The sequence below is a fragment of the Oncorhynchus tshawytscha genome, linkage group LG33 (assembly GCF_018296145.1).
Source record: "Oncorhynchus tshawytscha isolate Ot180627B linkage group LG33, Otsh_v2.0, whole genome shotgun sequence".
In the NCBI taxonomy this organism is placed as follows: domain Eukaryota; kingdom Metazoa; phylum Chordata; class Actinopteri; order Salmoniformes; family Salmonidae; genus Oncorhynchus; species Oncorhynchus tshawytscha.
The window spans coordinates 13,009,095-13,036,569 of record NC_056461.1 but is presented as its reverse complement, the minus strand read 5'-3'; the positions used below and the strand labels follow the sequence as shown (position 1 = coordinate 13,036,569).

The 27,475-nt window shown below is 41.8% G+C and overlaps 3 protein-coding genes across 6 annotated transcripts; 1 reads left to right on the top strand and 2 right to left on the bottom strand.

Moving 5' to 3' along the window:
• Window positions 1-4,969: 4,969 nt before the first annotated feature.
• socs2 (suppressor of cytokine signaling 2) lies at window positions 4,970-11,741 on the bottom strand. Of its 4 annotated transcripts, XM_024372917.2 has the most exons (4): window positions 11,481-11,741; window positions 11,192-11,255; window positions 9,798-10,059; window positions 4,970-6,359 (listed from the first exon to the last, which is right to left on the bottom strand). In XM_024372917.2, exons 3-4 carry the CDS (start codon window positions 9,922-9,924, stop codon window positions 5,893-5,895), a joined length of 594 nt encoding a protein of 197 aa, XP_024228685.1. In that variant the 5' UTR covers window positions 9,925-10,059; window positions 11,192-11,255; window positions 11,481-11,741; the 3' UTR covers window positions 4,970-5,892. The 4 variants fall into 4 exon arrangements, with proteins under 4 accessions (XP_024228685.1, XP_024228684.1, XP_024228686.1 ...); XM_024372916.2 differs by having other exon boundaries at window positions 11,192-11,741; XM_024372918.2 differs by lacking the exon at window positions 11,192-11,255.
• Window positions 11,742-14,089: 2,348 nt separating this feature from the next.
• Window positions 14,090-24,811, top strand: LOC112214273 (condensin-2 complex subunit H2). Its single transcript, XM_042311717.1, has 19 exons — window positions 14,090-14,245; window positions 14,532-14,652; window positions 14,888-14,989; window positions 15,801-15,862; window positions 16,745-16,823; window positions 16,949-17,032; window positions 17,180-17,259; window positions 17,424-17,590; window positions 18,667-18,812; window positions 21,939-22,040; window positions 22,157-22,220; window positions 22,340-22,441; window positions 22,517-22,561; window positions 22,654-22,724; window positions 22,831-23,026; window positions 23,220-23,269; window positions 23,390-23,491; window positions 23,645-23,794; window positions 24,021-24,811. Exons 2-19 carry the CDS (start codon window positions 14,539-14,541, stop codon window positions 24,186-24,188), a joined length of 1,884 nt encoding a protein of 627 aa, XP_042167651.1. The 5' UTR covers window positions 14,090-14,245; window positions 14,532-14,538; the 3' UTR covers window positions 24,189-24,811.
• On the bottom strand, window positions 24,586-26,703 carry LOC112214274 (protein SCO2 homolog, mitochondrial). The gene is made up of 2 exons (XM_024372915.2): window positions 26,632-26,703; window positions 24,586-26,071 (listed from the first exon to the last, which is right to left on the bottom strand). Exon 2 carries the CDS (start codon window positions 26,053-26,055, stop codon window positions 25,093-25,095), a length of 963 nt encoding a protein of 320 aa, XP_024228683.1. The 5' UTR covers window positions 26,056-26,071; window positions 26,632-26,703; the 3' UTR covers window positions 24,586-25,092.
• Window positions 26,704-27,475: the final 772 nt, after the last annotated feature.

The window sequence follows — 27,475 nt, the reverse complement described above, 5'->3', positions numbered from 1 at the left end:
GTTTGTTAACAAGAAATTTGTGGAGTGGTTGAAAAACGAGTTTTAATGACTCCAATCTAAGTGAATGTAAACTTCCGACTTCAACTGTAGCTGTGACCCTGTTGAGGAAGTAAACGGGCCGGCAATTCCACTGGGGAACGTTTCCTCTGATGACTCTTTCCAAAAATATTCTGTTTGTGGCAGAATTAGCCTGTCTCATGTTTGTCTTGTAAACAATGCACCCCAGAGATGAATTGTTCATGTTTTACATTAATTTCAAACAAATGTCCACATTTTTCTTCTACTTCTAAAAAACAAAATTGCTGCTGGATCTATTAGGAAATAGATGTAACTACAAGTATTTGTTGCTTTTATGGCTGCCTGTTCAATTCTTATCTTTTGCCCAATTATGGGCAAAAGATCTGATCTGATTGGTCAAATACCAGTTATTGGGCAAAAGATCAGAATTGGGATGCCTGTGTAAATAAACAGCTTTAGACTGATTTATTTGTCAACAATAAAACAAAACAGTTTTCATTCTTATTAAACTAATAACACTGTAAGTTGTGCTTGAGAGGTATAAGGTGAGGGAGCCGAAGCCTTGAGTATAAATCCCTGATGGGATCCCATGTGACACCAGTTAATGAAATAAACCCATGTTGACAGGCAGGCCTCTATGTCATCATTGTCATGTTAATCTGACCTGCCATTTTCAATTACAGTTGCATCTGAAACCTCATGTCCCATCCGCGTGGCAATGTGCTGTGTCAGTGCAACTCTCAGAACAGTGTCCAGTCTAAAACCTATATGGCTGCAGAGCCAAGCCGACATAATTACATGAGAATGCGAACAGAGACGAAGGAACATCTCTGCATCTCTGGTGCTTAAGGTTGTTTATAATACTACAATAATGGAGATGAACTGCACAATTAATGTAAAACTTTCAAATGTGTCTAGTTTCACCCAGTTCTGCATTACTGAACCATGTCCCGATATAAGATCAGCTCTGACTCTCATGTCCCAACTGATCTGTTGAGGCTGTTACCAGGCTTCATATTTGCATGGTAGATTTGGATATGAATGACAAGAACAAGGATGTTGCATTTGCCTTTCAAGTATCCCAATAATAATAATAACTGATACCAGAACACGTTGGACTGGTGATTGATAACAGAAAGACAGTAAGACAGTAACACGTTTACAGTGGAGGGGAAAAAAACCTGGTGACCCGGTGAGAGCTTTGCATCCAACGACACTAAGGCGTAAGCTCTAGTAGCTTCCCTACAGCTCAGCAGGGGAAACCCTGACCCTAACCCATGGTCGATATGACAATTGACAGCCTTGATCCTTCTTCCATGTCTTCTTCCTATTCAACCGGTCATCAACGGTCTTACCTTTTGAGTCCTGATTGATATAGTAGCTCTTCCTCTTCAGCCATTACAACAATGGTTTGTTGAAGTCTGCAGTTGTCTCAGATTTTGAAAGGAGGAAACAATGTGGAGTGAAATTGACCATTTCTGTGAAACAGACCTGTTTTATAACCTGTTCCTCTGTCATGTAAGGAAGTGTTATGCCTCTAAGTGATCTATTATAAAATTAGTTGACAGATGTGCTTTGCAGGTGACTTGAGGAATATAACATGAAGAGACAAAGCACACATATTATTAAGATGTAATTTGTTAGCAATCAGCTATGAATGCAACACATATGGACATATTCCAAGCTGCCTCTCCAATAGCAATACTTGGCCATTAACAAGGTTTATTCTTGGACCCGGTGGATTTCTCAGAAAAACACATTCTGATACACTATCTGCACACAAAATCAGACCATATTGAGTGTTCAGGTGGTGTTACCAAATAGGTAGGTTTTCCAGCCTGCTAAATGTAAACCTTTCTCCTCGCTTACTGGGGGTAATGGTGTTTGGACTGAGGAAGGTGAGAACCTGCAGGTACAGCAGAACACATCCCTACACTACCGGCCTTTCCATCATGCGACCGCTACAGAATGAACAGTCCCTATAGAAAGTGTAAGCATGGGCACTGGGATTTAAGTCTCATTCTGCTCCACAAGCAGAATACAATCTAATACCCAGCCTGATCTCATCAAACCAGCGCTATCTAATACCCAGAGATACGCAGGCTGCAGCCGCTGTGCCCCAAACATAGTGTTTTCTCAGTGGGTAAGCCACTGTACTGTGAGCAAGGATGGATCCAACAAACACTACATAAAACTGAACAATGCTGCAGGTGGAATTTGAACATATAGCCTACTGAGGCACTCAGTTCTTTGATTCATAGGAAATTGCTTCAAGTCAGTCTACTCCAATCTGCACCTTTGAACAGTGTTCTGCATCTGCTGCTAACAAGGGGCATATTATACAGGACATTACAGAACACTCATTTACAGAAATATATTCTGCAGGACATGATTAGATTCTTTGCATCAAATTGTCTGCCCTGGCCTAGTCTAAACGTCCCATCCTGCTTTAGAAGCTGCAGGAATGCAGCCAACTAACCCAGAGAGACCAGAGCTGTGTGTGTGCTGGCGTTGTTGCTCGCCAAGCCAGGTCTCAGTAGCAGGAATTGATTGTTTTAGTGGCCGGTGGGTGGGTTCTATTATGTTTAATTTCAAACAAAAACAATATTGACTGGTGCCTCATCCCTGTGCCCCCTCGACATCGACCCAACCTCTTGCCCAGAGCCTACAGCTAAACGTAAACTGAAAACCGTCACACAGAGATTGGAATCGAAGACTCGTTCCTTTCTTTTGTTTTATTTTTCTGGTTTCCTCAGAGAAAACACTAGACACATGTATTTAAGCACCATATGAAAACAGTAAATGTCATGATCATGTATCAATTGTGAATTCTGGAATATTCTGCGATAATTGTTCACACTGAACCTTATGTACTGAAAGTGAAGAATGAGTCAAATAATACACGAGCATCATGACACCCCTGCATCACATTCATTATTTCCTCCCAAATTGCAGAATAGAGGCTATGATAAAGCATGCTTTCAGGTTTTATTTTTGTAACTTATTTTTCTAGGAAATACAGTAGCACAATCAATAAATACTTAAAATAATAATTAAAATAAGATTCACGTCGATCCAATGAAAACCCCTGGCCGAACATCTAATATGCTCTTGGAAATGTAATTCCTTCTTTTAGTAGTAGCTAGATGTTAGACAGACAGGCTGTATCTGTCTAACCAAGGTCTAGTTCTGAGGTGAGCAGCGACTTGCTCAAGGGCATTTTCTATCGAAGGAAAATGCAGTGATGAAGTATTGAGGTGTCACACAAAAGTGATGAGTAGTGGGAGGAACATCCAGGATTAAGAAGTTCAGAAAATCTATTACTTTTAACCTCTTAGCAGGAGGCAGAGCGAGACAGTGTGAGAGAAACCAACGCAAGATTTGAAGCCTGTATATTGCTTGATCACAAAAAAAAAAATTTTTTTTTTTTTTTAAATCACAAAAAAATCAGAAGAGTGAAAATAAATAATGATCCTCCCTTCTCAGTGTTGGGGATACAACACTGAAAATAGTTTACCAAGTTACCAATTACTTTGCACTGGAAGAAAATAAGCTACAGTTATAGCTTACTTAAATAAAGTTATTTTGAAAAATGTGTTAACTACATCCAGACTACTACGTGAAAAATTCTTATATCTAAATCTGAAATGTCAGACTACAAATTGCAAGTTAGATCACCCTGGCCCTATTAAAACACCAAATCACTTTCAAGTAGAGGTCGACCGATTATGATTTTTCAACGCCGATACCGATATTGGAGGACCATAAAAGCCGGTGCCGATTATTGGATAACCAAAAAAACGATACCGATTTAAAAATCGGCCTCTTTTTAAATGTATTTGTAATAATGACAATTACAACAATACTGAATGAACACTTATTTTAACTTAATATAATACATCAATAAAATCTATTTAGCCTCAAGTAAATAATGAAACATGTTCAATTTGGTTTAAATAAAGCAAAAACAAAGTGTTGTAGAAGAAAGTAAAAGTGCAATATGTGCTATGTAAGAAAGCTAACGTTTCAGTTCCTTGCTCAGAACATATGAAAGCTGGTGGTTCCTTTTAACATGAGTCTTCAATATTCCCAGGTAAGAAGTTTTAGGTTGTAGTTATAGGAATTATAGGACTATTTCCCTCTATCCCATTTGTATTTCATTAACCTTTGACTATTAGGTGTTCTTATAGGCACTTTAGAATTGCCAGTGTAAGAGTATAGTTTCCGTCCCTCTCCTCGCTCCTCCCGAACCAGCAACACAACGACAACAGCCACCCTCGAAGCAGCGTTACCCATGCAGAGCAAGGGGAACAACTACTAGAAGGCTCGGAGCGAGTGACGTTTGAAACGCTATTAGCGCGCGCTAACTAACCAGCCATTTCACTTCGGTTACACCAGCCTCATCTCGAGTGTTGATAGGCTTGAAGTCATAAACAGCGCAATGCTTGACACACAACGAAGAGCTGCTGGCAAAACGCACAAAAGTGCTGTTTGAATGAACGCGCCTACTTCTGCCTACCACCGCTCAGTCAGATACTTGTATGCTCAGTCAGATTATATGCAACGCAGGACACACTAGATAATATCAACCATGTGTAGTTAACTAGTGATTATGATTGATTGTTTTTTTATAAGATAAGTTTAATGCTAGCTAGCAAATTACCTTGGCTTACTGCATCCGCGTAACAGGCAGTCTCCTTGTGGAGTGCAACGAGAGAGAGGCAGGTCGTTATTGCGTTGGACTAGTTAACTAAGGTTGCAAGATTGGATCTCCCGAGCTGACAAGGTGAAAATCTGTCGTTCTGCCCCTGAACGAGGCAGTTAACCCACCGTTCCTAGGCCATCATTGAAAATAAGAATGTGTTCTTAACTGACTTGCCTAGTTAAATAAAAAGGTATTAATTATTTTTTAAATAGTAAAAAAAAAAATATATATATATATATATATAGGCAAATCGGCACCCAAAAACACAGATTTCCGATTGTTATGAAAACTTGAAATCGGCCCTAATTAAAAATCGGCCATTCCGATTAAATCGGTCGACCTCTACTTTCAAGTGACAATTAAGTAAGCCTGAGGTTGAAAAATAAGTTGCAAACTTGACAATTTAAAAAAATAATAATAATGTAATGTTGTAGTTCGCTACACAGCAAAAAAAGTAATATTTGAATCCAATATTTGAATTTAGTTCAACTACCTCCAAGCTACTGAAAAAGGTAGTTAAATGACTAGTTGCACTACATGTAGTTCACGACATCCCAGCACTGCCCCTTCTTATGATTACAGTACAAAAAAAAGAAAATATAGAATATGAACAAACTCAAACATAAATCAGAACAAAAAGTGGACACCGTGTCAGATGCTCAATTCTCAGACATGAGGCAGAGTATGTAAAGCAACAATGAGCTTGAAATGAGAAGCAAAAAAAAAAAAAGTTGAGTGCCATCCCTCCTGGGTCTCGTTCAGAAGGTTCTGAAACCCTGTTTACCTGAGCTGGTCTGCAGGCAGGGTATACCACTTCGGCTTGAAAACATTTGCACTCGTTTCAGAGATTATGTACATGACCCAGGTCTGAAATCAACCCTTAGCTCCAACTCCTAAGCCCTTTTTGATGAACAACTGTAGCACTAAAGGAACTGGAAGGGTGTAGTAATATGGGAGAAATTCCACCTAGCTTCCTGAGGATTAGATGACTGACTTGGCTCTATAAGCATATTGCTCAACAGCAATCCTTCCAGAAGTACGGGGGCCGTCAAGCCGTGTCTAGTAGTTGGGGCTAAAGACTGACTTCGGACTGGGTGATAGTCTGACTGCCACTGCATGGCAGGTGCACTGCACTCTATCCCAAACCACATCTGGGATTTGCAGTCCTACTATACATTGTAGCTGTAGTCCGTCAGGTAGTTCTTTAGCCTGTTGGGTAAAGGCAGCTCCTGCACCTGCCTGGTGGCGTTGTTGATGGCGATCCGGGACAGGTGCTGTAGAGAGGGCGTGGCAGTGTACACAGGCTTAGTCAGTAGCAGCTGAACCGTGCCGTTGGGTCGGGCCAGGGACTGCGACGCACCTTTACTGGTAGTCCTGGACAGCTGCACGTAGTGTTCCACCAGGTGCACCACACTGTCAAACTGCTTGAGCTTGGGCTTGATCAGCACCACCGAGTCTAGTTTAAACTTCCCCTCCTTGTACTCGATGCGCAAGTTAGTTGGGCCGGCGGAGGTCATGGCAGAGATGGTGAACAGGTAGTCCCTCTGGGAGCTGTCTCGCACCAGGAAGGTGCCCTCTGATGCATCCTGGAGAATCTCTTTGGCTTCGTTGGCGGTCAGGCTGCCCCAGTACCAGCCTGTTAGGAGAGAGAAAACACACACACGCATTAGCACAAGGAGACAGAACACACAACATTGGGTTATTCAAAGAAAACAAGATCACTTTATGAGAAAAGACGGTAATCCAAATCAAAATCTCATGCACGAACGCACAGTCAGAAATTATGAACATGAAACATGAACATAAACCTGAATTTAAGCCTTAACCCTCAAAAAAAGCCCTTTATACTGTCCACAGGAATTTTAAAACAAATTCCACTTGGTCTTAGAGAGTGGGTTAATAACATTCTCACAATTTTTAGTGCTTTTTCAGTGAAATGAATGAGAAGAATCTCTGCAGTTAATGTACACTGCAGCAGCGACTGTCTACCCCCCCTCACTGACCCCCTCAACCCAAAAACTAAGTTTGACTGGATTTGTGGAGGTTAGACATTTTCCAGTACTTTTGTACACTTTTTAGCCAGTAGTTCTGAAAGTAGCACTCATGAGCTGGTAGCCTTTTACTGCAGGGTTCCCCAACTGGCAGCCCACAGGTGGTTTTATTTGGTCCCCCAAGTAAGTACTTAATTTAAAAAAATATATGTCTCCCTCTCACACTGCATTCGGAAAGTATTCAGACCCCGTCCCTTTTCCCACATTCTGCTAAGTTACAGCCTTATTTACATTAGTATTCAGACCCTTGGCTACAAGACTCAAAATTGAGCTCAGATGCATCCTGATTCCATTGATCATCCTTGATTGGACATGATTTGGAAAGGCACCACCTGTCTATATAAAAGATCCCCAGTTCACAGTGCATGTCAGAGCAAAAACCAAGCCATGAGGTCAAAGGAATTGTCCGTAGAGCTCCGAAACAGGATTGTGTTGAGGCACAGATCTGGGGAAGGGTACCAAAATATACCTGCAGCATTGAAGGTTCCCAAGAACAGTGGCCTCAATCATTCTTAAATTGAAGAAGTTTGGAACCACCAAAACCCTTCCTAGAGCTGGCCGCCCAACCAAACTGAACAATCGGGGGAGAAGGGCCTTGGTCAGGGAGGTTACCAATAACCTGATGGTCACATTGACAGAGCTCTATAGTTCCTGTGGATATGGGAGAACCTTCCAGAAGGACAATCATCTCTGCAGCACTATACCAATGGAAACCACGCCTCTGGAAAAGGCACGACAGCCCGCTTGGAGTTTGCCAAAAAGCACTTAAAGGACTCTCAGACCATGAGAAACAAGATTCTCCGGTCTGATGAAACCAAGATTGAACTCTTTGGCCTGAATGCCAAGAGTCACATCTGGAAGAAACCTGGCACCATCCCTACAGTGAAGCATGGTGATGGCAGCACAAGGCTGTGGGGATGTTTATGAGCAGCAGGGACTGGGAGACTAGTCAGGAGAGGAAAAGATTAACGTTCGCAAAGTACAGAGAAAGATCCTTGATGAAAACCTGCTCTAGAGCGCTCAGGACCTCAGACTAGGGCGACGGTTCACCTTCAACAAGACAACAACCCTAAGCACACAAGCATGACAACACAGGAGTGGCTTCGGGACAAGTCTCTGAATGTCCTTGAGCGACCCATTAGGAGTCCAAATTTGAATCCAATCGAATATCTCTGGAGAGAGCTGAAAATAGCGGTGCTGCGTTGCTCCCCATCCAACCTGACAGAGCTTGAGAGGATATGCAGAGAATAAATGGGAGAAACTCCCCAAATACAGGTGTGCCAAGCTTGTAGCGTCATACAAGAAGACTTGAGGCTGTAATCGCAGCCAAAGGTGCTTCAAAGTACTGCATAAAGGGTCTGATTACTTATGCAAATGTAATGGCTACGCCCCTGCCCATTCATGTGTAATCGATAGATTAGGGCCTAATGAATGTAGATCAATTGATTGATTTCCTTAACTGTAACTCAGGAAAAATCTTTGAAAATCGTTGCATTTATATTTTTGGTTCAGTGTGTGTGTATATATACACATATATAAATAATATTTTTAATTGAATTTGTGTTGGACATAAAAGACCAAAAACGGGAAATCAGCAAGTGATTTATTCCCACGTATAATAATGAAACAAATGTAAGTAAGGTTTGAAATTATTATGTTTTAGTCAAATATCTGTTTGGGCTTCTTGAGGTCAATTTGCAGTAAACTAATATGTAATGGTGTTCCGGCCCCCGACCATCCGCTCAAGAAAAGAAAACAAATTACATCGGCTTGCAGTTGAATCTAGTTGATGATCCCTGCTTTAGTGTCTGTACTTTACTGTATTTATACTTGAGATATCGCTTTTCAACAGTAAAAGTTGGCACAGCTTCCCCACGTAGTTTAGAGTTATGAGCTTTGCTTAGAAACAATGTGCTTTTCTGGGAAATTAGAAGGGGAAAAATTTTTAACTTCATTTTCATCATCTCCAACACCAGCCCAACATCAACATGTGAAAATTGCACATCTATGTTTTGTAGTAAATAAAGATAATAGTTTCCAATTACATCAACCAGTTAGTAAGCAATGCCTACTAATAATTGGTGATGTCATTCATTAGAAACACTTATCTCCCATCTTAATTTTTTACATATATTGATGTTGCTAGAGAGGATGAATAAGAAGTTACATTTTTAATTTCCCTTTAATGATAATACATGCCTCTTAAAATACATTAAAGAGGCTTGATCTTTGAATAGCCCACAAATGTTCACCTAATAAAATGACCACCTCCATTTTAAGATCACAACATTGGACAAGCTCTCCATGATCCCACCTCTCCACAGCATTCCAATAATGGCAATCCTATACATAAATTCACTCTAACAGCATTTGAAGTGAAACATACATTTCATTAGAACTGTAAATTAACACAGGTCTTGTGAAAAATGTACATCAATGCCAAACATGTGATTGAAGGCACATTGTATAAATTCATAGACATGTTCTGAACATGTTTTCATTTGAATGCGTCTAATTGTAAAAAATAATAATAATAATCTTCCAACAAACTCACAATAACCTATAACAAAACGTCCTTATACATTCTGCGACTTAAAAACAGTAACTCATGCACGAATTACTACGAAATTCAAGAGAACACACCCGTTACTGTTCAGGATAAATATGGGTGAAATGCATTCATTGAACGATGAAATACCAAGTGTGCTTTGTTTAGTTGTCATTTTCAACCATGCATAATGAGTACAGAAAGTGCGTACTGCATGACCGCATGCATATCGTGCTAGATAGGGGCACGAGCATGTAGATAAGGTTACTTTCAAACTAGTTTGCTTTACAATCACTCGTTTTTTTCAGGGCCATAGAGATACATGGTCTTGTTTGGAGTTTTTATTGCAAACAAATATATAGAAAGTTAGGCTATATCGTTTATTTGTAATTCAGAAATGCTTTGACATTCTAAGTCATGCTCGTATGTGTGTGTAGAGGAAATCTAAAACTATAAAATGAGGACATGCACTGACCTGTATTTTTAAGGTCTTTCATGGCTTGACCGATGCGAGTCTCATCGGAGTCTACAACTCGCGACTCGGTATCCGTTCTTCTCTCATTTTCGATGGTCTCGGTGGATTCGGGTGAGTGGCAGGTCATTGGGGAACAACCCGAAATTGCCCAAAAGACATCCGACAAACGCAAAAATATTCCCCAAAAGACAGGCAGTTGCACCACAGTCGCAAAACCAGTTTTTCCTGCAGGTTTCTTCTCGAATTTGATAAATTATTCGTCCTGTAAATTAATAAATAAAAAACACACGTAAATGAATTAAGTTTAACCACGGCCATTCGTGCTAGATACCAGCTAACGTTACATTGTGACATATCTGTTATGTGCTTGACTCCAGCCACCCGAGTCATAGACTGTTCGTTCTGCTGCCGCACCGCAAGCGGTAGCGATGCACCATCAGGACCCCGAAGAGCCCCCCCCCCCAAGCCATAAGCCTTCTAAATAGTTAACCGGACTATCTGCATTGAACCACCTTTGCACTAACTTCCGACAAATCACAAAAACTGCTGCTAACTGTTGCCTAGTCATTTTACCCCTACCCTTAGGTACACATCTACCTCAATTAACTCGGTACTGGTACCCCTGTAACATGGAAACATAGCTGTGTGACAACCCTAACACTATAAAGGCGTGTAGTCATTTAATTTCTCGCTGATATTAAATATTTGTCCAAAATCGTATCGCAAGTGATGCGTTTTAATGTTCAGCACGAGCGTCGGGGTTCTAACTCCCCTGCCAGAAGATACTTCAATAGGCGCTAAAGGTAGTTGATGTATATGAATGGGGTTACCTTTGCGCAAACTTTAAAAAAACAACATGGCAAGTAAGGGGGCACGAAACAAGGTGAACACTGAAAAGCCTAATTAATTCGCTTGATAAATCTTCAATAAAAAATAAAAAATTCACTTAAATGCTCGAGGTATTACAATTGATGAGTGGAGATTAAAGATTCTGAAACGTTTTTTATGTCTGCATTCAAAAATAAATAAACAACAGATTAAGGCACGATCTGCGAAATCGACTACTTCTCGGAAATTGCAATGGCAGTTTAAACTCACTATATGCAGGGCGGGGGATACTGAAAACATAAATTACCATCAGCCCTGTTCGGTGTTTGCAACTTGTCTATTGTAGCTGTTTGACTATTTTGTGTAGGCTACATTAAAGCCTACATTGGAGGTCGTGTAAACGTTTTTAAATAACCACTGTTCCAAAGCCAATAAAGCACGTGCCATCGACTATCGCGTATGTTCACAACACATTTCTAACATTACAGTTTAGCTATCTAATGCTGACTAGCTAGTTTACAAAGTAAATATACTATGAACAGATAGTTATATGAATGAAATATCACCTATTTGCGAGTGGATCCTGCACCAAACGACTCAACCGATGACCATTCAAATACACACTTCTCCCTAAAGAAAAGGGGACTAAGATGAATAAATAAACAAAGCACAAAACCGCTCGTTAGCTACACACTTCCAGGGAACGGCTACCCAGTGTAACCATGTCGATCACATTGAAAGATGACAGATTACATAGCTAGAGTTGTCCATTTCGTATTATTTATCTTCTGACGGGCTAATCAATCAGCTGTCATTTTGGCGAGGTGGCAAACAAACTAAGAATATTTTTCCAACCCGTGGTGCAAAACAGGCGATGACAACGTCTCGCGACCAAGGCAAGTCGACTCCGCACGACTCGCTTGCTGCTGGTAATGTTAAGATTTAAAATATCATGCAGAAAGTCACCAAACCACGCTGGTCTTGTTTTTGGTACAGATCCCAATGACAGTCTTTTCCGCGACGTTGAATCCCCTTCCTTCGGTATGTGTTTTGAATAACCAAATCCCCATTAAACCCACAGCTACACACAAAAGACCGATTTCCAAGAACTTTCCAGGAATCGCGTCACGTGGTGTAGCGCGCAACCATTTTTAAGGTAGTGCCAAGCCAGCTGCACCTCATATGTTTGCGTGCTCATAATGTATATGCGTGTGCGTGATAGAGAATGGAAGAAAGAGAGCGAATTTTTTTTACAAAATTCCAAGAAAATACTTTCGACGAAACCTGCATTTTCATGGAAACCATGACGTGTCGAGTTCCCTGAGCGCTGCTAAACCCTAACCGGCCTGCTGCTATAGAATACAATAAACACACAAATCCCATTTTATTAAATGCGATTGTGCCCGTAGAATTAGTCTAACTCACTTTTTAATTAACCACCTTATTTGTTTGGCTTTGAATATACTGAGTCTTTGTTGGGGACTCACACGTGCTGTTATGTAGGCCTAAAATGCATTAATGATGGTCATTAAAGATCTAGGGTCCAAGTCAAAACGGGCGCGCTGTCCGCTGGGGCTACGGCCCCAGAGAGAGATGGTTGGGGTGCGGAAGCAGCGGGAAAGAAGAGCTGGTCCAGGGCCTCAAATCACTTTACACAACAAACAGCATGCTATTTGACAAATGTATGACCTTACTTAACAATTAGACCTGGATCATTGATAGACTTTGGCAAATTAGTCTACTGCTGGCTTCATCTGCAAGGGTCAAATATGCAATAGGCCTAGGGAAGCCACAGAGTGTCAAGGGTCAAGCCTGAAAGGAGAATTTCACCCACATAGACTGTCACGAAGGCCCTGAAGGGCTTCACTATATGTGTGTCGGAAAAGGTATTATGGTTCTTTGGACAATGTTTGAGAATAATAGGCTAGTCTAGTCTATCACTATCACCTGGGGGTATGCTGGGCAGTCCCTATAGCAAGTAGTTGAAAAAGGTTATGAGTTGTATTATCCACTCTCTGTGCTATGTACAGAAGTACGGTTCAAACACTAATTTCTGCCTGACGCAGAATTCAAAGCAATTCAACATCGGGTTTCCAGGCAAGGGTTAACAGTGTTGGGGAGTAGCAAAGCAAGTCAACATCGGGTTTCCAGGCAAGGGTTAACAGTGTTGGGGAGTAGCAAAGCAAGTCAACATCGGGTTTCCAGGCAAGGGTTAACAGTGTTGGGGAGTAGCAAAGCAAGTCAACATCGGGTTTCCAGGCAAGGGTTAACAGTGTTGGGGAGTAGCAAAGCAAGTCAACATCGGGTTTCCAGGCAAGGGTTAACAGTGTTGGGGAGTAGCAAAGCAAGTCAACATCGGGTTTCCAGGCAAGGGTTAACAGTGTTGGGGAGTAGCAAAGCAAGTCAACATCGGGTTTCCAGGCAAGGGTTAACAGTGTTGGGGAGTGGCGATTAGCGAACTACATGTAGACTAGTTCAACGAGTAATTTCAATACATTTTGCAGTCGCTTGGTGCTATTGAACTAAGTTCAAATCGTAGTATTTTTCCAGTAGTTAATTAGCCTACTTTGTTTGCCGTGTAGCTAACTTATGGAACTACACACTACTTTAAAATATATATATATATATATATATATATATATATGAGTGAAGAAGCAAGAATTGTCTTACTTTTTTGGCATCAAACCTGCCAAATTCTCACTTGAAACATGTTTTGCTAAATTACACATTCTGTGAATAGCTGACTCTTAAATTATCTGTTCTTGAAATGTGTAGTCTGTGACATTGCATGTTTAGAAAATATCATTTTTCATGAAGTAGTTTGAATGTAGTGACTTTAGTTAACTTCTTGTAGTGTGAAGTAGGCGTAATTGGTAGCTTGGTAAACTATATTTTCAGAATAGTTTCCCCACCACTGGTTAAAAACTAAACCACATTAAATGCGTTTGATGTATGGCTTATAGGGCATGTAAGCTAGAGGCAAAGTCAAATAACATTGTGCAAATTAGGCCTATATGCAACAAAAGTAGAAAATGTGTTCAGCAACTGGAAAAGTTTAGCATAAAACGAAATGTTGCATTGCTGATATTGGTTGATGTTTTGGTATTTCGATAAAACATCAGAAGTGGTTAATATGACACACAGATGCTCATTTGATTTCTAAATTATAACTAAGGCTGCGTTTACACAGGCAGCCAAATTCTGATATAAACATGTTCAAACTATTGACAAGATATTTGATCTGATTAGGAATAATATCAGATTGGAGCTGTCTGTGTAAATGCAGCCTAACCTGGCCACAAGCATCGATCATCACACTTATTCAAGGATGCCTTGTAAATATAAATTCCAAGTGCTCCATCTTTCGGTGAGATGGGTACAGGTTGTTTTTTAGTGGTACACCCGCCAGTAGATGGCAGCAAAGCGCATAATCGCTGGCTCTGTGACGTCAGAGCGGAAACAGTCGTCGAATAAGAACACCTCGCGCGAATATAACATAAAATAAAATGGTGGACGCGCGGTTCTTTTGAAAGTGCTCCAAAGTTTATCATCACATATTAAATATTTGCCTCACCTTCGTATTTTGTGAATCAACGCCTACGGTGATTGGAAATAATTTGGTGAGTGTAATAGCATTTCATGAAGGTCTGTATTAAAACATTTTGGTAGCTGGCTAGCTAGCTAACGTTACAGGAATGATGTAACTATACGTCAGTACTACTAGTAGGTCAGTACGTTAGCGACTATAATATTAAGCAAATATACTTTTCTGTGAATTTAAACGTTCGCTAGCTAGATAGCTAAATGTCAACCAATCTATTTTGTAGATAGCTACTGAATAAAGTGTTATCTTTTCTAAAAATCACACCAATTCAAATCTGACATGATTTCATCTTTACTTTTAAGGGGAGCCATGGTCATGGACACAGTGGAGACTCGATTCGCCCATTTGTTGCAGCCTATCCGGGAGCTCACGAAAAACTGGGACATTGATGTGGCCTCGGAGTTGGCAGATTATCTAGAGGAGGTGGGAATGAGCCCGTGACATGCATTATGGGGAAAATCATGTCAACAAAATAGATTTAAAGTACTGTATTAAAAACATTGTTGTGTGTCAACACACACAGCCTTGTATTAATCAATGGAGTCACCAACCGGGCTGAAAATCACACAGACCAAGGCTGGAGTAGACTGTTAAGAAAGCTTGTCCTCTCACAAGTTCATATACACTTACCACTCATATTGTCTCTATGTTCTGGCAGTTGGATGAGATGTGCATCTCGTTCGATGGGGGCAAAACCACTCTGAACTTTGCAGAGGCAGCGCTGCTCATCCAAGGCTCAGCCTGCATTTACAGCAAGAAGGTGAGAAGTTTTTTGGTAGAAAATAACATTAGGCTGGTTTCATATAATATTCCTGACTTGTTGTCCAAAAGTAACTGATCCACCACAATTCATTTGATCACAACTGTGGTATAACTATGATATTGTTAGCAGCTTGAGTTTTTGAAAAGCGTGTTAGAGATCAAATGTATTATTATTAGAGTTTCACTTAGGATTTGTTTCAGCAAAGTTGGGGGGGTGTTGTGGTAGCGGGTGTGGCCAACTGCACCTTCTCTGACCAAAATTTAGAGGCCCTCGAAACGGGTCCGGAGAGAATTTTAGTTTTAAAACGAGTTTCCTGCATATTGTCAAGGGGCTCACTGGCTGAGAGAGATTACATTCAGTTTAAAGCTAATTTCCTTAAATTCTTCTACACATTTTGCCATGGGGCTGAGAGAAATTGCTGTTTTAAAGCTAATTTCCTACAATTCTAAAAAAAGTTTCCATGGCTTAATGCATGTTCTTATGCTATCTATCTGAGTGACTCAAACATTATAACAAAATCAATGCCATGACTGTCTAGTTTTTATTTTGGTGATTGTTAGTTCTCAAGAATCTTATTTTAAAAAAAAAATATAGGTCCATTATCATTTCTACATACTTTATATCTAGCTTAAGTGTTTTAAGTTTACGCTGAAAAAATTTCAATGCCTTAAGTTATTTTCTAAACAAAATCATCATTCTTTTATCATGTTTTTTTGGTGGTGGCAACGATTTAGCAGCCCACCGCTGCTAAATGAATGTAGGGGAAACACTTTATTAAAATGTATTATTTTGTTATTGTTTGATTCAGGTGGAGCATTTGTACAACCTGGTGTACCAAACTCTGGACTACATCAATGACAGAAACAAGAAGTAAGTGCAGTACCTTGACTTTTTCCACATTTTGTTGTTTTACAGCCTGAATTTCAAATGGATTAAATTAAGATTTTGTGTCACTGGCCTACACACAATACTCCATAATGTCAAAGTGCAATTGTGTTTTTAGGAATTTTTACAAATGAATAAGAAATGAAAAGCTGAAATGTCTTGAGTCAATAAGTATTCAACCCATTTGTTATGGCAAGCCTAAGTAAGTTAATGAGTAAAAATGTGCGTAACATGATTTTTTTAATGACTACCTCATCTCTGTACCACACACATACAATTATCTGTAAGGTCCCTCAGTCGAGCAGTGAATTTCAAACACAGAAAGACAGTGAAAAGAAGGAAGCCTGTACAAACTGAACTTTATGTCCTGAATATAAAGCGTTGGCCTAGTTATAATAGACTTAAATTGGCTTGAAAATCTATGGCAAGACCTGAAAATGACTGTTAAAAAGTATAATGTGAAAATATTGTACAATCCAGGTGTGCAAAGCTCTTAGATACTTACCCAGAAAGACTCACAGCTGTAATCACTGACAAAGGTGATTCTAACATGTATTGACTCCGGGGTGTGAATATTTACATGAGTATTTCTGTATTTAATTTTCAATACATTTTCAAAAGTGTCTAAAAACATGTTTTCACTTTGTCATTGTGTGTAGGTGGGTGGGGGGGATGGGACAATTTAATACATTTTGAATTCCGGCTGTAGCACAACACAGTGGAATAAGTCAAGGGGTATGAATACTTCCGCAAGGCACTGTCCCTGCCTCGCTCCCTGTGAACACACACAGCACCACTCTTCATGGTTCTCTGCTCCTTCACCTCCTTTCCCATTGAGTTTAAGGGATTTGTACCTGTCATTTTCAGGAAAGATAAACAAGCATTGACTTCTGGAGAGGATGGCACGGATGGGGCCTCATCCAACAATGCTAATGATGATGGCGGGGTAAGAGTGTGGAGCTGGGGGGGGTGACAGTTGGGCTAGGAGACATTGACCAAAGAGAGCCATAGGGGGTTTGTAGCAGCCTTTAGTTCCGGCCCAACACTGTTATTACCTGATTTTACTGATGTTTGATGTTCCCCCAGTTTGACTCCTTAGACCAGGATACAACAGATGTCTCCCTGCAGTCAGAGATGAAGAATGAGGCCAACACGGTGAGTGTCCACCTCTGGAAACATTTAACCCTTTATAAATGCCCCTCTGAAACAGCAATCAATATATTGTACATTCTAATCAGACTAACTGATTTGTGTGTGTGTCCATGATTCTCTGTGTAAATGATTGTCCTGTGTGTTCCTTAGAATGTGGACGTGGCCCCTCTTCCCCCTGAGTCTCTGATTCCTCCCGAGGCATTTGAGAAACAGAAGCTGCTTCTCGTCAGGTGGGTGCCAAGTCCACGGCCTAAACTGCCCTCAACATGATGAACTCTTCTGTAGAATAACTATGGAACATTGTCAGCCTTGCAATATGTAGATGCCTTACTTTCTGGTGGAACAAATTTCTGTAGAGGGCTGTCATATCAATGTTTGTGTGTGTGCCCTGCAGTCTGAAAGGAGAGGTGCTGGGCAGCTGTAAGGACTTTAAGATGAACACGTTCACTCCGGACTCCCTGGGTATCATCCGCCTCTTCCTGGCCTCCTCTCAGTCCCACTTCCTCAGGGATGCCCTCTCTGACGCACCCCTGGTCCCCGTCACCCTGTTCGGGCACCAAGGTAGAGAGGCATTTAGAGATCGATACAGTATATCGACAGTTGTACATTACTGTGTCTAGCTCTATACAAGCGTTTTGGCTTGACTTTATCTCAGCATTCAACACCATAGTACCCTCCAAGCTCATCATCAAGTTCGAGGCCCTGGGTCTGAACACCACCCTGTGTAACTGGGTCCTGGACCCAGAGTTCCTCTGTCTGTTTTTATTTACCCATCTTAATCTATTTTATTGGCCAGTCTGACATATGGCTTTTTCTGTGCAACTCTGCCTAGAAGGCCAGTATCCCGCAGTCGCCTCTTCACTGTTGACGTTGAGACTGCTGTTTTGTGGTTACTATTTAATGAAGCTGCGGGTACTATTTAATTTGACCCTGTAATTGAACCCACAAATGCTGATGCTCCAGATACTCAACTTGTCTAAAGAAGGCCAGTTTCATTGCATCTTTAATCAGGACAACCGTTTTCAGCTGTGCTAACATAATTGCAAAAGGGTTTTCTAATGATCAATTAGCCTTTTTAAAATTATCAACTTGGATTAGCTAACACAATGTGCCATTGGAACACAGGAGTGATGGTTGCTGATAATGGCCCTCTGTACGCCTATGTTGACAATAGTCCTTTACAAAAAAAAAGTGCTTTTCTTTCATAAACAAGGACATTTCTAAGTGACCCCAAACTTTTGAACGGGGTGTGTATGTATTTTCTTAATCCATTCCTTACTTAGATTTATGTGTATTTTGGTAATATATTGTGAAACTGTTAGATATTACTACACTGTCGGAGCTTGAAGCACAAGCATTTCACTACACCCGCAATAACATCTGCTAAACATGTGTATGTGACCAATAAAATTTGATTTGAGAAAACACCCCAAAGATTTGATTTCTCTGAGCGGGTTGGGAGTGTTTGTGATGTGTTTTGCCTCCAACAGAGCAGTAAATAAAGGTTAAATAAAATGCATTTAAAAAAATCTTATACCATGTTGCCAGGACCAGCTCAAATGGAATGTACGGTTCTTTTATGTGTATTTCTAAGCTAAGGCCGGGTGCTGACATCCTTATTGTTGTTGTGTGTCCAGATGACGCAGAGTTTGCAGCAGGGGATGCCGTGGCGGGCGTTACCGGGGACGATGGTGGTGATGCCGGTGCGGACAACTTTCTGCCCCTGGAGGACAACGGGATGGAGATGGACCATGGACCTGAGGAACATATTGACAGACACCAGGTGGGAATGTAGAAATCTCTCTCTCTCTTACACACATGCACATACTCATGCGCATGTAAACTCAGCAAAAAAAGAAACGTCCTCTCACTGTCAACTGCGTTTATTTTCAGCAAACTTAACATCTGTAAATATTTGTATGAACATAAGATTCAACAACTGAGACATAAACTGTACAAGTTCCACAGACATGTGACTAACAGAAATGGAATGTGTCCCTGAACAAACGGGTGGGGGTCAAAATCAAAAGTAACAGTATCTGGTGTTGCCACCAGCTGCATTTAGTACTGCAGTGCATCTCCTCATGGACTGCACCAGATTTGCCAGTTCTTACTGTGAGCTGTTACCCCACTCTTCCACCAAGGCACCTGCAAGTTCCCAGATATTTCTGGGGGGAATGGCCCTAGCCCTCACCCTCCGATCCAACAGGTCCCAGACGTGCTCAATGGGATTGAGATCCGGGCTCTTCGCTGGCCATAGCACAACACTGACATTCCTGTCTTGTAGAAAATCACGCACAGAACGAGCAGTATGGCTGGTGGCATACTGGAGGGTCATGTCAGGATGAGCCTGCAGGAAGGGTACCACATGAGGGAGGAGGATGTCTTCCCTGTAACGCACAGCGTTGAGATTTCCTGCAATGATGACAAGCCCCAGACCATGACGGACCCGCCACCTCCAAATCGATCCCACTCCAGAGTACAGGCCGCGATGTGACGCTCATTCCTTCAACGATAAACGCGAATCCGACCATTACCCCTGGTGAGACAACCGCGACTCGTCAGTGAAGAGCGCTTTTTGCCAGTCCTGTCTGGTCCAGCGACAGTGGGTTTGTGCCCATAGGCGACGTTGTTGCCGGTGATGTCTGGTGAGGATCTGCCTTACGACAGGCCTACAAGTCCTCAGTCCTGCCCCTCACTGCCTATTGCGGACAGTCTGAGCACTGATGGAGGGATTGTGCATTCCTGGTGTAACTCGGACAGTTGTTGTTGCCATCCTGTACCTGTCCCGCAGGTGTGATGTTCGGATGTACCGATCCTGTGCAGGTGTTGTTACACGTGGTCTGCCACTGCGAGGACGATCAGCTGTCCGTCCTGTCTCTCTGTAGCGCTGTCTTAGGCGTCTCACAGTACGGACATTGCAATTTATTGCCCTGGCCACATCTGCAGTCCTCGTGCCTCCTTGCAGCATGCCTAAGGCACATTCACGCAGATGAGCAGGGACCCTGGGCATCTTTGTTTTGGTGTTTTTCAGAGTAAGTAGAAAGGCCTCTTCAGTGTCCTAAGTTTTCATAACAGTGACCTTAATTGCCTACCATCTGTAAGCTGTTAGTCTTAACGGCCGTTCCACAGGTGCATGTTCATTAATTGTTTGATTCATTGAACACTCATGGGAAACAGTGTTTAAACCCTTTACAATGAAGATCTATGAAGTTATTTGGATTATCTTTGAAAGACAGTGTCCTGGAAAAGGGGCATTTCTTTTTTTGCTGAGTTTATATCGATATATATTGTCTTCAGAAAGTATTCACACCCATTGACTTTTTCCACATTTTGTTGTCACAGCCTGAATTTCAAACGCACAATACCCCATAATGTCAAAGTGGAAGAATGTTTTTTTTGAAATGTTAACAAATGTATAAATAATGAAAAACTAAAATGTCTTGAGTCAATAAGTTTTCAACCCCTTTGTTATGACAAGCCTAAGTAAGATCAGGAGTAGAAATCTGCTTGTCAAGTCACATAATAAGTTGCATGGACTCAGTCTGTGAGTTTGTTTTTAACTTGATTTTGGATTGACTACCTCATCTCTGTACCCCACAATTAACTACAAGGTCCCTCAGTCGAGCAGTGAATTTCAAACGCAGAAAGACTGTGAAAAGAAGGAAGATTCAACCACAAAGACCAGGGAGGTTTTCCACTGCCTTGCAAAGAAGGGCACCCATTGGTAGATTGGTTAAAAAGCAGACATTGAATATCCCTTTGGGCATGGTGAAGTTATTAATTACACTTTGGATGGTGTATCAATACACCCAGTCACTACAAAGATACAGGTGTTCTTCCTATCTCAGTTGCCGGAGAGGAAGGAAACCGCTCAGGGATTTCACCATGAGGCTAATGGGGACTTTAAAGCAGTTAAGAGTTTAATGGCTGTGATAGGAGAACACTGAGGATGGATCAACAACATTGTAGTTACTCCACAATACTAACCTAATTGACAAAGTGAAAAGAAGGAAGCCTATAGGGGATAAATATTCCAAATGATGCATCCTGTTTGCAATAAGGCACTAAAGTAATACTGAAAAGAATGTGGCAAAGCAAGTCACTTTTTGTCCTTAATACAAAGTGTTATGTTTGGGGCAAATCTAATACAACACATTACTCTCCATTTTTTGAACAATAGTGGTGGCTTGTAATCGTTAAGGACTGGGGTGTTTTTGAGGATAAAAAATAAATGGAGGATAACCTGGTTGTCTGCTTTGGACAAAAAATTGGGATATGAATTGTCCTGCTGAAAGGTGAATCTAAAACACAAGGCCAAATCTACACTGGAGTTGCTTACCAAAAAGACACGGAGTGGGTGAATTACATGTTTTACTTAAATCTGCTTGAAGATCTGAGGCAAGAGTTGAAAATGGCTGTTTAGCAATGATCAACAACCAATTTGACAGAGTTTGAAGAATTTTGAAAATAATTATTGGCAAATATTGTACAATCCAGGTGTGCAAAGCTCTTAGATACTTACCCAGAAAGAAGTACATTTATAATTGCTGCCAAAGGAGATTCTAACATGTATTAACTCAAGAGTGTGAATACTTATGTAAATGAGATCTTTTCAATACATTTGAAAAAAGGAAGCATGTTTTCACTTTGTCATTATGGGGAATTTAATAGATTTTGAATTCAGGCTGAAACGCAACAAAATGTGGAATAAGTCGAGGGGTCCAAAGGCACTGTGCATGCATGCATACATGCGTACAGAGGAACCGTTGGTATCGCACACACCTAGTTCCATTACAGCTAGTAACCCCTTTATCGTAGCCCTTTTTATGGGACCTTGTGTTGAATTGTGTATGATTTGTATTACCATGTGGTGTTTATTGGTGTGTTCTAATTTGTTCTCTCCCAGGCCCCCAGTGAAAGGAGGGTGTTGAGGGAGAGGGAAGGAGTCCAGCAGCTCTCTGAGGAGGAGCAGAAGAAACAGAGGATGGAGGAGGAGAGGGCTCAGATGGTACGGTTACCCGTCACAACCACCGACACATTTAGAGACGGAAAATAACCTTTCTAGTCTCTTTCTATGCACATTGTTTTTTTTGTCTTTGTGATGTGAGGATTGTTGTGATGCAGGCAAACATGTGGAGGTTACATGACCTTTACGATACAGTCGGCGAGGACAAGCCTCTGAAAACAGGTGAGAACATTTTCCTATCGATGACATGCAGTCCAACTGACTCTTACTCACTGACAGGGTATCGCAGTATGTTTTCTGTGAGGGGGCCTGTCTGTTAAATGTGTGTTCTTTCGCCATAGGAAAATGTTATAAGGTTCCTCCGGGTCTTGATGATTCTGGGAAGCGGAAAAGGAAAGGCCCCGCTGCGCTGCAAGACTTCTGGACCTGGTACACTGGCACCTGTAAGTTGTGTGTGTTGGTGTGTCTGAAGACTGTGAATAGGATGGAATATACCTGACAAATGCCTCTTGTTGCAGATGACCCCCCTGAACCCAGGCTAAAGAATGGACCTACGTATACGGGTAAGGGTGGATCTCACCTCCTCTATCCCCTCATTTAGTTTTCTTTTGGACCCTCTATTTGGCGCTTACAGCAAATGGTGTTTCTGTTACAGACTTGAACTACATCTATATGAGTAAAATGAAAGACAAGCTGAAGACCCGGAAAAGGATTCTTAGAAACACGGTATGTGTTTGTACTTCTATGGGTCACGCTGCAAAGAGCATTTGTTGCTGTTTTTACTGTTGAGTGTATGAGTATGTACTGAACATACAGCCTTGTGCCCTTACAGGGTGTGTTTGTGTCTGACGAGGAGCTGAGAAGGACGTACCTGCAGCTGGACGAGAGAGTAGAGAGGGAGGAGGAGTTAGAGGGCCTCAGACACCACGACCCCCTAGGCCTGCACGATGACCTCTCTGACAACGAACATGACCCTTTGACTGATGAAGCCCCGGCTGACTTCCTGAATGGACAGGCTTTCATACCTGGTAGACACTGTCCTGTCTGTCAAGTCTCCACTGTGTGACTGTAGAGTTAGACTAATGTATTAGTGTCACTCCACAATGATGTGTTACTTGACAATACAAAACACAGATAAAAAAATAAACACTTTGTTGACCACTCAAAGTTAAGACACTGTAGGCAAAGATAGTATGTTTACAATGTTTCTGTTGCTGCCAGGGACAGGCATGGACGGGCTGAGTTACGAAGACCTGGTGAAGAAGAGTGTGGTACGTATACACAGGCCGGTCTCAATAGCCAGTTTTTCTGGGTCATGTTCCAGCAAGAAATACTACAGGGTTCTGTGTAGCTAGTCACTGATGTCCCACCCCACTTCCTTCATATTTCAGGAGCAGTTCTTGGTGAACTCCCAGGGTTATGCCCAGGAGACGGCGCTGTCGAAAAGAGTGAAGGAATGGGAGGACAAAATACGACCGGAGCTCACCTATCAGGTAAGACTCAATAACATACTTTCTAGACATTTTGCTGTAGATCAAGTATCTATTCTAATAAAAATGTATCATTGTTCAGCCTGTTGATTTCTAGTTTGGCGTCATGTGATCTGTTGGCTAAACTTCCACACTCCTGACCCCATGTCTATGCAGGAGGAGCGTGCTACCTTTGACATCCATGACTATGGGGACAGGATCGTAGCCGCGTTGTGCAGTGTGGGCCAGAGGAGGACCTTCGCCTCTGTAGTCCACGGCATGGATAACTTTGAGGCCTGCAAGTACATGCTGGCTTCCCTTCAACTGGTGTGTGTGTGATTTTAATACATCACAATCTAATCGAGCGTAATGAGCCACTGTCTGGAGTTCAGTCTTGACACTGAACACTTGATATTTAGAGATGCTTGATTTTATTGTATGACAAATGAGTTTAATAGCTCCTAGTTCAAGGTGTATTTGTCTACAGTAACTCCATTACTCTACCATCAGGACACTGTGCCATCAGGTTATTATCATTCTCTCTCCTCTTCAGGCCAACGATTACACAGTGGAGGTGGACAGGAGTGAGGGTCTTGAGGAAAGCATCGACAGCATGGGACTCACTCTGCTCAGCAAACACCGGGCCAACCAACGATTCAAGAAAGCCCCCGCATCAACCTCCGACCCAAATCACCCAGACCCATTCATCTCCTCAACCTGATCCAGTGGGTGTGTGAGCGCTTGCCTCCTACAGACTCAGTGGGGACTGGAGACCCATTACTCTGAAACGTGGTACACACTCCTGTGTGTGTGGCGCCACTTGTGCCTACCGGACCACTAGTACTAACCTGCTCTATCAACAGGACCTGGCTGCACCCATTAACTCGCTCATGTACTTGCTCTTATTTAATTTCAATCTCCTCTCTATTGTTTTGATCTTTTGTGTCTGTATTCCTCTGGTTATGTAAGAAGCTATTTTTCCCCTATTTTTTCCCCAACATACCCCTTTTTCCCCATTTACACAATATATTTACCAGATGTCGCACTTGGGGTATGTTGTGGTGTGTTGACTGACACACATCTAAAAAGATCACAATTTTTGCCTTTGTATCCATGACAATTGTATACGTAGCTTTTTATTTGCATGTTTGTCCAGGTGGTGTAGAACTCGTACATTTTCTATATAAAATGAGAGGACTTTTTAAGAAAAACTTGATCATTTTTCTACTTTCATTTAAGAGAATAACCTAAATTGGGAAATTATGTTTCATTGGTTTGTAAGCAAAAATGTTTTTTACTATGGCCAAAAATGTGTATAAATAAAACATGAGCATGTGGATTTTACTAAGATTATGTGAAGACACTTTCAATATTGCAACACCTACTAGTGTCTGTATACTAGTGATTGTCGTGCCCTTGACAAAAGACTAGTATAAAGAAAATTTCATATGCATATCATTATTGTTGGACAAAAACAACTTATTGCACACACAGAATCAGCATAGCCTCTGGGAATAATTTAACACAGGGCCTAATTTCTGATGGAGATTATCTGGACTGGGTTCAGTTTAAGTGTGACATACCATGGGTCTTTGATACAGTCTTGTTGGTGTGGTTACCGTCATTCACTCAGAGAGTTTGACGTAGCTCTTCATATGGTTTCTGACGCTCTCAGCAATCTGCACGTCGTCCTTCATCCTGTTGTAATAGTCCAGGAACAGCCCATCTGGGTTGACCAGGTAGATGAGGATGGTGTGGTCCACTATATAGTCCCCATCCTCATCCTTAGGTCCAGGGCTGGCGTACACCCTGTAGTCCTTCCCCGCCACCTTCACCTCATCTGGGGTACCCGTCAGGCCGATCAGCCGGGGGTGGAAGTCCTTCACGTACCTCTCCAGGGCTGCCACGTTGTCTCGTTCCGGGTCGACCGTCACAAACAGTGGTTGGACCGCGGGGAGAGACTGGTCCTTGTCCAGGGCGCTGACCACAGCAGATACCTTATCCAGCTCTTCGGGGCAGATGTCAGGGCAGTGGGTGAAGCCAAAGTAGAGGAGCACCCAGCTACCCAGGAAGTCTCTCTTGGTCCTGCGGTGCCCCCTGTGGTCGAGGAGGCTGAAGTCTCCCTGGCCCAGGGCCACCTTTTTCAACTGCTCTATACGCTGCATTCGGTGATTTTGCCGCTTCTCGTTTCGCACGTACCACCAGGTGCCAAGCAGACCCCCGCCGAACAGCAAGGTGACTACCAGACGCGTTCGCAACCTGATCTTCGCTGTGGAGGTGTTGGGTCCCTGGGAGAGGGTGACCCTCTGGGTGAAAAGGGGGAGGGAGAGAAGGCCACGGGAACTCCCCAGTGTCTGCTGCGGGTGTGTAAAAGGCCCATACGGGCCTGTCCTATGTTTAGGGGTATGGTGTCCACAGAGTGGTGCCTGTGAGGAGAGCCACACCCTCTGGGGGTGGTGTGTGGAGCCAGAAGTCTGTTGGACTGCTGAAGACCTCACGGTGCATCTCAGGAGTCTCCCAAACGTAGCATGGAGGTCACCCCCTATGAAGCCTACAAGTCCCAGCATCCTTCTCTCCAGACACAGCATACTTCCCACAGAAAACCTTGAGGGGTTGAGAATAAAGGGTTGTCACTAGTCACCGCAGCCACAAAGTCATAAACTCTTGTCTATTTCTACAATTTATCTTCTTGAAATGTGAGTTTTAAACCTAACCACATTTTTAATGCATTTTTTAAGATGGAGCCAATTTGGACTTTGTGGCCGTGGTAACTAGGGGAAACCAGAAAAGTGAGAATGTAAGCAAGCTGTGTTCCAAAGGCATACCAGCCCATTCAGTCTAATAACACCACAGGATGTAGCTTGGTAATTGTCCTGACCCTGTCAAACCATACCACAATCATCAGCAACACAGCACTACCACAAAGACAATACAGGTTTAGAAACTGTGACGAGTAGGCGACTCAAGCTAAACTGCACCATTCTTATAACCAGCTTGAGTAGCTAGCTATCTGGCTAAGCCTACAAGCTACCTGATTTAGATGCAGACGTTTTTATGAGCATTGACTGAGCTCTTTAAATTAGTCATGCTTTCATACAACACGCAGGTTATCTTATAATATCCCATTATGATGGCAAAATGGATAACATAGCTAGGCTAACTACCTCAACTTCCTGGCTGGTCGACCTTTACATGCACACACTGCTCGTGTGATGCTGCTGTTACATGACCACCTTCTTTTCAGATATGTATATTCGACAATACCAATATGTAATAAATAACAAAACAAATACCACTATTATGAACAAGGCAACAATTGTTAAATGTGTTTGACAATTGTGTTGTTACAAAAGAGTTAGAACAATTGTCTTTTACATGTTGAAGTCACATCGGCAGATTCGTGTAATATCTCTGTTTGTGTCCTAGACTTTCCAATAGGTGGTGCTGTTGTCTCTCCTACATGCTGCGGAGTTCACCAGAGTTCAAATTTAAATGAATTCCTTCAGTTTAGCTTCTTTCTTTTACGTGTAGGTAATTTGTTGGTGCTGGATATCAAATTATTTAATCAGACATTTCTGCATGGTTAGATACTTCCATGGTTCAAGAGATCATGGGAAAAGGGAACAGATAAAAGCAAAAAAAATAGAGATAAAAAAATCAAACATAGGCTCTAAAAAGGTAGGATCCATTATATTTATATTGCAACCTGCTCCCTCTCTCCAATCTTACTCCATTATTGATCTGATAATGAAGGCCTACACAGCAATTTGGGTTTGGGGTAAATCCATCCCAATCAATGAAAGACAGAATGTTTCTTTTTTCTTTTTACCAGGCCACAGATTATAGACTTGATCTCTATGCACTGGTGTAGCTTGTGATTTTGATAGGGAAATCATTGATTCACTTCAGCCACTTCCAGTGTTTCTCCATTCTAATAGTAATGGTGTGTTTTTATACCACAGTGTGAACGTTTGTGCGTGCGTGTAACAGTGGATGAGTCATATTATA